The 10,602-nt window shown below is 43.3% G+C and overlaps 1 protein-coding gene across 1 annotated transcript in view; it reads left to right on the forward strand.

The window, feature by feature from the left end:
- Positions 1-4,514, forward strand: part of CDC5L (cell division cycle 5 like) — a 50,563-nt gene extending 46,049 nt beyond the window's left edge. The window contains exon 16 of the mRNA XM_045011435.1: positions 4,024-4,514. Within this exon, the coding sequence (XP_044867370.1) occupies positions 4,024-4,128 (105 nt within the window). The 3' untranslated portion in view covers positions 4,129-4,514. The remainder of the gene's footprint in view (positions 1-4,023) is intronic.
- The last annotated feature ends 6,088 nt before the right edge of the window (positions 4,515-10,602 follow it).

The raw sequence follows: 10,602 nt of genomic DNA on the forward strand, positions 1-10,602 counted from the left end.
TAATTCCCAATGCTTATGGTAGGAGATGATGTACAAAACGGGAAGAAGCTACTTTGTCATGTGTGCAGTGTTGGCAATTAGAAAGACCTTGTTTTTATTTTACAACATAGCAAACTATCTGGAAGGCGTTCAGGGGAAGGAAAGGTGGAACATCCCCCATACATCACTCTTCTGTGCAGTTACTTTTCCGTAGCATGAACATAAGAACATAAGAAAGGCCGTACCGGGTCAGACCAGAGGTCCATCTAGCCCAGTATCTGTCTACCGACAGTGGCCAATGCCAGGTGCCCCTGAGGGAGTGAACCTAACAGGCAATGATCAAGTGATCTCTCTCCTGCCATCCATCTCCATCCTCTGACGAACAGAGGCTAGGGACACCATTCTTACCCATCCTGGCTAATAGCCATTTATGGACTTAGCCACCATGAATTTATCCAGTCCCCTTTTCAACATTGTTATAGTCCTAGCCTTCACAACCTCCTCAGGTAAGGAGTTCCACAAGTTGACTGTGCGCTGCGTGAAGAAGAACTTCCTTTTATTTGTTTTAAACCTGCTGCCTATTAATTTCATTTGGTGACCCCTAGTTCTTGTATTATGGGAATAAGTAAATAACTTTTCCTTATCCACTTTCTCAACATCACTCATGATTTTATATACCTCTATCATGTCCCCCCTTAGTCTTCTCTTTTCCAAACTGAAGAGTCCTAGCCTCTTTAATCTTTCCTCATATGGGACCCTCTCTAAACCCCTAATCATTTTAGTTGCTCTTTTCTGAACCTTTTCTAGTGCTAGAATATCTTTTTTGAGGTGAGGAGACCACATCTGTACACAGTATTCGAGATGTGGGCGTACCATGGATTTATATAAGGGCAATAATATATTCTCAGTCTTATTTTCTATCCCCTTTTTAATGAATCCTAACATCCTGTTTGCTTTTTTGACCGCCTCTGCACACTGCGTGGACATCTTCAGAGAACTATCCACTATAACTCCAAGATCTTTTTCCTGACTCGTTGTAGCTAAATTAGCCCCCATCATGTTGTATGTATAGTTGGGGTTATTTTTTCCCATGTGCATTACTTTACATTTATCCACATTAAATATCATTTGCCATTTTGTTGCCCAATCACTTAGTTTTGTGAGATCTTTTTGAAGTTCTTCACAATCTGCTTTTGTCTTAACTATCTTGAGCAGTTTAGTATCATCTGCAAACTTTGCCACCTCACTGTTTACCCCTTTCTCCAGATCATTTATGAATAAATTGAATAGGATTGGTCCTAGGACTGACCCTTGGGGAACACCACTAGTTACCCCTCTCCATTCTGAGAATTTACCATTAATTCCTACCCTTTGTTCCCTGTCCTTTAACCAGTTCTCAATCCATGAAAGGACCTTTCCTTTTATCCCATGACAGCTTAATTTACGTAAGAGCCTTTGGTGAGGGACCTTGTCAAAGGCTTTCTGGAAATCTAAGTACACTATGTCCACCGGATCCCCCTTGTCCACATGTTTGTTGACCCCTTCAAAGAACTCTAATAGATTAGTAAGACACGATTTCCCTTTACAGAAACCATGTTGACTATCGCTCAAGAGTTTATGTTTTTCTATGTGTCTGACAATTTTATTCTTTACTATTGTTTCAACTAATTTGCCCGGTACCGACGTTAGACTTACCGGTCTGTAATTGCCGGGATCACCCCTAGAGCCCTTTTTAAATATTGGCGTTACATTAGCTAACTTCCAGTCATTGGGTACCGAAGCCGATTTAAAGGACAGGTTACAAACCTTAGTTAATAGTTCAGCAACTTCACATTTGAGTTCTTTCAGAACTCTTGGGTGAATGCCATCTGGTCCCGGTGACTTGTTAATGTTGAGTTTATCAATGCTTTAAAAAGCTGGTGCTGATTGCTCACTAATTGTCCCAGGTTTGTGAAGTATCATCAGCAGTCTTACTTAAGGCAATTTACGAGAACTGGATGGATTTCCATATCTAAGTAGGGAATTTCATGTAAGAAACTGCAAACTCCCTGCACCTTCTCCCATATTGTTTTATCCAAAATCTTTGGCGTACACTGCCTTGCAGTCTTAAATGCATCACCGTTTTATTGAACAGTGTATGTCCTGTGGTTCAAAAGTATCACTTATTTTTCTGCTGCACGTAAATGGCCAGATTTTGATTTCTAAGAGAGACATTGTTACATAGGTTAGTAGGTCAGGTGACTAGTGCTCTATGTGCCACTCCTTGAATGAATCTGCTCTGAACCCAAAGCTGGTCATAGTCAATCAATTGTGAACACTCTAGTCATGGGGTTCTCACAACAAAATTTTTGGTGGCCTCAGAGTCCAGCCACCAACTCTTGCTGGTGGCTCCTCTTGACAAACCTGTCTCTCTGTCCCTGCCTCCCGTGGCCCTTCATCAAGAGCCTTCCCCAGGGAAGGTGGGTCAGGAACTCAACGGCCATCTGTGGAGTCCCAGGCTCCACACGCTCTGCTGAGAGAACACTGCAGCCGCCTTCACTGACAAGAGCCACCTCCAGTGCCAAGCACATTGGCCCATGTATCTTCAGAGGTGCTGCCCAAAGCCTCCAAAGAGGCTGCACGATGCAGGGCACTGATGATCCCTGCTGACGGTGCCAGCGTAAACACCAAGGCAGCACATCTCGCTGTCCTTGATAACAGCTGGGTGCTGCTCTGCCCTCCACTCCCATTCTATGCTCCTGATTTAGAGGCTGTCGTGGCCACAAAAAACTCTGCTAGTGGCCACATTTTAGAAATGCTGCTCTAGTCAGTGGCATGTGCTAAAGTTTGGAGCAGCTCCACTCTCATTGTGGACTGCAGTGGACACAACCAAATGGGAGATGGCAGCCATGAGAAGTTACAGCCAGGATCTTAATCAGGTAAACTGATGTAGTATGCCAATAGGTTGGGAGCCACTGGTATTAAATTATCCTTTGAGTTGGAAACTATAATTAATAGTGCACACAGGAAAATTGTGAAGAGTTTTGTTAATCAGAATAAGAATGGCTGATCTTTAAAATTGTGTCATTAGGTTAATACAAGAACTAGTCAGTCAGGAATCTGCTATTTTGTCAAAGCCAAAATGTTTTTGTGGAGACGTATCAGTTTTGATGACGTTTTAGAAAGAGATAGACAATCTCTATCGCTTAGTGGTTCTGGCACAGGTCCGGGATGTGGGAGACCCTGCTGTGCCTGATTCAGAGCTGTTTTTCACCCCAGGGCTGGTCTACACTGAAAATTTACATCAGCATTGCTACGTCTCTCAGGTGTGTGAAAAAATCCACGCCCTGGAAAAATGTAGCTATGTTGATCTAACCCCTGGTAGAGACAGTGCTAGGTCAATGGAAGAATTCTTCTGTCCACCTATCTACTGCCTCTTGGGGAGGAGCGCGACAGCAGTGTAGCATTCTAGGTTTACACATAGTCTGATCACTCTGAACTTGCTCCAGTGCGAGTGAAAGCAAACCTTGTAACCTTGAAAGTTGCCACAAAAGAAAATTGTCATCATCCTCCAGTCGGCTCTAGTTATAACTGGCAAAGGCAATAAAAGGAAATCCTTTTTCATGCAATGTAACTGAAGTGCAGAACTCCTTTGGCACAGGATGTCATTGAGGCCAAAAACTTGGCAAGAGTTAAAAAGCTAAAAATAACGAATACAAACAGATTTTGGAAGAGACATTAAATCTCAGACATGGGATTTTAAACTAATTGAACCAGGGATTAGGAGACCTAATGTGGGGAGCACATCTTCCCATACCTGCATAAGGCTTCTTGCACTTCCTCTGCAGCAGCTGCGGCTGGCTGCTCTGAGACAGGACACTGGACTGGATGGACTACAGCTCTGATCCAGGATAGCAGTTCTTGTGTTTCTAATAATCAAATAGCATATCCATCTCAGACAACACACTTTGGTCTCAAGGAAAAATACAGCCCATGCTAACTCAGTGTGTGATAGTGTAAATTGTGTGAGAATTTACCAGTTGTTACTTTTTGTTTTCCTATTAGTGTCTAAAAGAAGACGTGCAGCGGCAGCAAGAGCGAGAGAAGGAGCTCCAGCAGAGATTTGCAGACTTTATGCTGGATAAGGAGACTTTTCAATCAAAATATTGAAGCACAAAATTACTTGGTTGTTCGATGTAACATTTTTCAAATGCACGGATACTTCTCCTGCATCTTGCCATCCATATCTCAGAAATCAAGCGTAGGTAAATTTGCAACTCTTTGCATCTTGTGTTTTTTGTAAATGGACTGTCATTGTACCAAATGTTCTAGGTGTGAACGGCTTGGTTCAATATTCGAGATTTGGATTTAAACGTCCAGGGCTTTGATATTAAAAGAAGAAATCACACTGGGATTTTTTTAGCCATGTTGTTGTTTGCTAGGGTTATTGCTGATTCATGCTCCTAGTGTCTTACCATTCTTAAAATCTACCAGACATATACCTGCAGTATATGTGCTTGTGAATAATGTCTCTTGAATAAACCTGGAATGTAAAGGAATATATAAAAAGAAATGTTTGTCTCTCACTTGGAATGGAATCTTGAAAAAAAGAAAAGAAAAAGAAATATCTGTTTCATGCTAATAGGAAAGCCTTTCTTTTACTTTACTGTCAAATAATTAAGACCTATCTTATCAGTAAGGGCATATATGTAGTATAACTAGGGGACATATGCATAGGATTGGAAGGGCCCTCCTGGGTTATCCAGTCCAGTCCCCTGCTATTGCAGGCAAGCCAGCTAAAACTAAAGACTCCCCATTATTTTATGCGTATGTTACTCAATGCTCTTTTTTAACATCTGGATACCCAGTGATCATATTGATACATAAAAGGATTGAAGAAATAAGGTTAGTTTTACCTTCCCGCTGAGGAATAGGGTGATTCTTTTCCCAAAAGCACTCAGCATTGGCCTCGCTGCTCCCATCAACATCAATGGGAATTTTACCTCTGAATTCAGGGGGAACGGAATTAGGCCAGCTCTGAGCACTTCTGAATTTCCCACTGTAATAGTATCTCTCCTTTTGGTTTAGCTGACAATTTATTGGATGAGACCCTAACCCACATTTTGGCCCCATAAACTTGGAGAAGAGGCCAGAGCAGCATAAAGGGGTTCTAAAGGCACTCGATCCAGCTAGGGAAGAACCTGAGGAAGGCAGCACCCAGTGCTATGGAGATCCTGGACAGTACTACTGACTGTAGGTAGCCAGGCTCAAGGCTAAGTAATACTGAGAGTTGCTTCGCCCCCCAGAGCAGCCCAGAACTAGGAGGGCTCAATGGTGGCCTGAAACCACCTTGGCCCCTCCTCCTGCGCTGCGAGTTTTGTATTGTGTCTCTTAGAGGCTCAGCACAGAATCGCACCCTCTGTTTTTGGACTACAGTAACTCCTCGCTTAACGTTCTAGTTATGTTCCTGTAAAATGCGACTTTAAGCGAATCCAATTTCCCCATAAGAATTAATGTAAATGGGGCAAGGAGGTTCCAGGGAAGTTTTTTTCACCAGACAAAAAACTATATTATATAGATATACACACAGTTTAATACTGTTCACAGCTATGATGATTGTGAAGCTTGGCTGAGGTGGTGAAGTTAGAGGGTGGAAGAGGGAGGGATATTTCTCAGGGGATGCCTTGCTGCTAAATGATGAACTAGCACTCGGCTGAGCCCTCCAGGGTTAACACATTGTTGTTAATGTAGCCTCTCACACAAGGCAGCACGAACAAGAGGGAGGGGAGACAGCATAGCAGACAGAGACAGACGCACACCTTGGGGGGGGGGAGAGAGAGATGCACACTGCCCCCCTTTAAGTCAGCTGACCCAGTCTTAAGTGCATTGTCTTTTTAAGTGGATCAGGAAGTTGAGACAGCAGCTGCTGCCCCAGGCTCTCTCTGTCTCTCTTCGTCCGTGTCCCATCCCTGCTTTATATGGAGAAGGGGTAAGCGGGGTGCAGGAGTAGGGGGGAGGGGGACACCCTGACATTAGCCCCCTCCCTTCCCCCCTGCACAGCAAGCAGGAGTCTCTGGGAGCAGCTCCAAGGCAGAGGGCAGGAGCAGCACATGGCAGTGGAGGGAGGGACAGCTGAACTGCCTTGATAGCCTGCTGTGCGGCTGCAGCACAGGGAACTTAAGGGAGTGGGGAGCTCATGGGGGGCTGCTGGTCCACCCTGGTTCCAAGCCCCCACCAGCTCGCTGCAACGGGCTGCTCTTCCTGCAAGCAGTGGACAAAGCAGGCAGCTGCCAAACAACGTTAGAAGGGAGCATTGCACAACTTTAAACAAGCATGTTCCCATATTAATCAGCAATGTAACAACGAAACGTTAACTGGGACAACTTTAAGTGAGGAGTTACTGTAGTAACCTTCTATCAGAGGGGTAGCCATGTTAGTCTGGATCGGTAAAAGCAGCAAAGAGTCTTGTGGCACCTTATAGACTAACAGACGTTTTGGAGCATGAGCTTTTGTGGGTGAATACCCGCTTCGTCGGATGCATGTAGTAACCTTCTGACCTTAACACACTCCCTCTAAATCATAAGGGTGGGACTTGTGTTCCTAACACACCAAGGAATTTTTCAGAATCCCACCCCAAATCTTTTTCCTTTTGTTGTTCTGGCTAACCTAAGACAATAAAGATTAAAGATTTGGGTTTTACTATTATGTATATGCCCATGTTTTTTTAGCATTACTTTCATGTTGGTTTTTTGACATTTTTTAAATACATCCCTTGTTTCTTTTCCCCTTTTTTTTTTTCTGGTTCAGGTAATCTCCTCAAAAAAAGCTGTCTGGTTAGACTGGACCTATTTTCCATAAACCCAGGTTGAGTGGCATTAATTATATTACCCTCCTTGAATTCTTTATTAATCGAATTCCTGCATAAGCTGCTCCGTTATCTTACCTGAGATCGGTATCAGAATGAGAGGCCTATAATTACACAGGTCCTCCTGTTCACCCTTTTTAAATATTGGCACAACATTACCTTTCTTCCAACTTCTGGAACTTCCCTGGTGTTCCAAGACTTACTGAACATCAACATTAACAGTCCAGGGAGCTCCTCAGCCAGCTCTTTTAAAAGTCTTGGGTGCAAGTTATCTACACCACTGATTTAAAAACAGTTGTTTGCTCTTTTATTCATGTACTCCACAAACAGCTGCCTCTTTTAATTTAACTGAAAGCACTGCAAAACCCCATCAGGCTGCTGTGTGATCATGCAGGGTCTCTGTGCTAATGCGTATATAGTGTAACCTCAGAATTGCAAACACCTTGGGAATGGAGGTTGTTCATAACTCTGAAACGTTCATAACTCTGAACAAAATGTTATGGTTCTTTCAAAAGTTTACAACTGAACATTGACTTAATACAGCTTTGAAACTTTACTATGCAGAAGAAAAATGCTGCTTTTAACCATCCTAATTTAAATGAAAAAAGCACAGAAACAGTTTCCTTTCCTTGCCAAATCTTTCTTTAAACTTTCCCTCCATTTTTTTTAGTAGTTTACATTTAAGATAATACTGCACTGGATGTGCTTTTTTGTTTTGTTTTGTCTCTGCTGCTGCTTGATTGCCTCCTTCTGTTTCCAAATGAGGTGTATGGTTGACTGCTCAGTTTGTAATTCTGAAGTTCTACTGTAACTTGGTTTACTTGATTACAGCATACCCAGCCTTATGGGAAGAACGTTGGAGGGCAGCATGAAGATCTTAGGTGTGCAGATTTCTGTTTAAAGCATCGGCAATGGCCATCGTTTTCATTGCTGGATTGAGCAATTTAGAAAGGTATTGATAGTCCGTGTCTGACTTCACTGATCATTGATGGGAGGATTAGCAGCCCTTCAGAATCTCTTTCTTCAATACAGATTCATTAGAGGGGGGATCTCATCATAAGTATTAACACAGCTGAAATTATTGTCTTCACTTTTGCGTGTGTGTGTTTTGTTTTTAACTACATCAGAGAAAGCGTCTTTAAAGGATAAAGAAAATAAGGATCAATCTTGCATTTTGGTTATTTTAACTTTGGCGTATATATATAAAAGGAAAATCTTGTAATGTGTATCGGGTGTGTTATACAGCAGTTCTTGTGGTTGTATAGTAGCTGGAGATTTTAACAAAACCCCTTTTAGGTTTACCACAACCACAGTTGGGATTCTTCCCTTTCTTGTTGAGGAAAGCAACAGAGTCTTTTGAGGTTTCCTGCATTTCTTCTTGACAGTTCTATGCCAAGTAGGTACTCAAACCTTCTGCCTCTGACCGTATGCTCTGTGGTGGCAAGTTAAAGGACAGAGTCGTCATGAAAAGTCACATTTCTCTCTGAAATGTGTGTACCTGCTGTAGTTATTGATATCGGAGGTTACTGCATTTGAAAGAAGTTTACAGAAATCTTACTCTGTGTTCTCAGTTGTTTGCGTCCTGCCTTTGACAGCACTTTGGATATAGTCAATTTCACTGTTGCCCCTGTCTTTGGTCAGTTTCTGCCATGTAGAAAAGATTCTTATGAAACATCAATAAGGAAGCACAAAAACACTTTCCTGACTCCAGCTCTGGTCTCTTTACACTGCTCCAGCCCTTCTGTCTAGTACAGAGGGACTCCGAAAGCCACATATCTAGCCAGGGGAGGATTCCCCTAGCACAGGCACTGCAAAAGATGCTTCCTGCGAACACCCTCGCAAGGCCTATTGTAGGGTGTGTGAGAGGGCAGTGTCTAGGGCAGGGCTCCTGCATGTAACGGGTGGAGATTCTGGGCAGTGCTGTGGCCCACGGGGCAGCCAGTGGAGACTGCTGATATTTCGACCTTGTCTACGACGGGAGTTATTTTGGAATAACTGATTTTGGAGACTGATTAACTCCACTGTGTGAATGCTCTTATTCTGGAGCAGAATGCCTTGCTCTGAATTAGCATCAATCTGGAATAAGAACGTCTGCACATGGGAATTAATCAGAAATGGTTTATTTGCTTTAAATTCACACCCTGCCTTCTTCCTGATTAATTTCGGTGTGCAGACAAGCCCTCAGTGTCGCCAGGCCCCCAGGAGCCTTCCCAGCCCCCAGAGCAGCCCAGGATCAGGAGGGTTCAAAGGTGTCTTGAAGTCACCGTAAGTCTGTGTCCTCCTGGGCTGAGTTATGGGCTGTACATTCAAGAAAATCTCACCCTTAGTTTTGTGTTTTGTCCTTAAAAGGAACCTCAGACTGGAATTTAAAAAAAAAAAAGTTTTTAAAAAATGGAAGTTGTTAGCAGTCCTTAAAGAAAGTAGATAATGCACATGAGTCACTGACAACCAGGGCCCTTGCACTGAAGTACCTCTGAGTTCTACAGTGTCAAGTGTGAGCAGAGAATTGGGCCTAGATCCGCAAAGAGACTTGGGTGTCGCACCACTGCGTGTTATGGCACCTAATGTTTGAGGGGCCTAGAAAATCACAGGAACACGACTGTGCTCCAGTAAGCCTGAGATGGGTGTCTAGGCACTGCATGGGGAGAGCTAGGTGCCTTAGACTGTGATCCACAAAGCCACCACACTAGGCAGTGAGCTGCTTACGCTGGCCATTAGGAGGGATGTGTGCTAAGACCCTCTTCTTCCTCGGAATCACAGAACTGCAGGGTTAGATGGGACCGCAAGGGTCAGGTAGTCTAACCCCCTGCCAAGATGCAGGATTTGTTGGGTCTAAACCATCAAAGACTGATGGCCGTCCAGCCTCTTTTTGAAATCCTCCAGCGAAGCAGATTCCATGGCTTCTCTAGGCAGTTTGTTTCATTGTCCTGCTGTTCTTACAGTTAGGAAGCGTTTCCTGAGATTTAAATATGCTAGGCTGTAGTTTGAATCCGTTGCCTCCTGTCCTGCCCTTTGTGACAAGAGAGAACAACTTTCTCCACCTTTTTTTATGGCAGCCTTTCAAGTATTTGAAGACTGCTATAAGGTTCCCCCCCCGAATCTGTTTTCCAAACTAAACATACCCAGTTCCTTCAGCCTTTGCTCGTATGGCTTGTATTCCATCTCTTTGATCATCTGTATTGCTCGCCGCTGGATTTATTCCAGTTTCTCTACATCCTTTCTATACATTGGTGACCAGAATTGGACACAGTGCTCCAGCTGAGACCTAACCAGTGCCGAGTGGAGTGGTACTATCACCTCCTGTGACTTGCATGCTATGCCTCTGTTAACGCAACCTAAAATTGCAATTGATTTTTTTTTTTTTTTGCACAACGGCATCGCATTGTTGACTCATGTTGAGGTTCACAGATCTCTCCCACAATTCCCAGATCTCTTTCAGCAGTGCTGCTGCCAAACCAGTTATCCCTCATTCTGTATTTGTGCATTTGGTTTTTCTTCCCTAAGTGTAGCACCTTACATTTGTCTTTATTGAATTTCTTTTTGTTGTCCATAGCTCAGTTCTCCAATTTATCAAGATCCCTCTGAATTTTAGCTTTATCCTTCAAAGTGTTTGCAACCCCCTGTAGCTTTGTATCATCTGCAGATTTGATCAGTATGCTTTCTAGTCCTACATCCAGGTAATTAATAAAGATGTTAAAAAGCACCGGCCCCAGAGCAGATCCCTGCAGAACCCCTCTTGAGACCTCCCTCCGATCTGACGTTCCATTAATAGTTATTCT

Source organism: Mauremys mutica, chromosome 3 (assembly GCF_020497125.1).
Source record: "Mauremys mutica isolate MM-2020 ecotype Southern chromosome 3, ASM2049712v1, whole genome shotgun sequence".
Classification (NCBI taxonomy): domain Eukaryota; kingdom Metazoa; phylum Chordata; order Testudines; family Geoemydidae; genus Mauremys; species Mauremys mutica.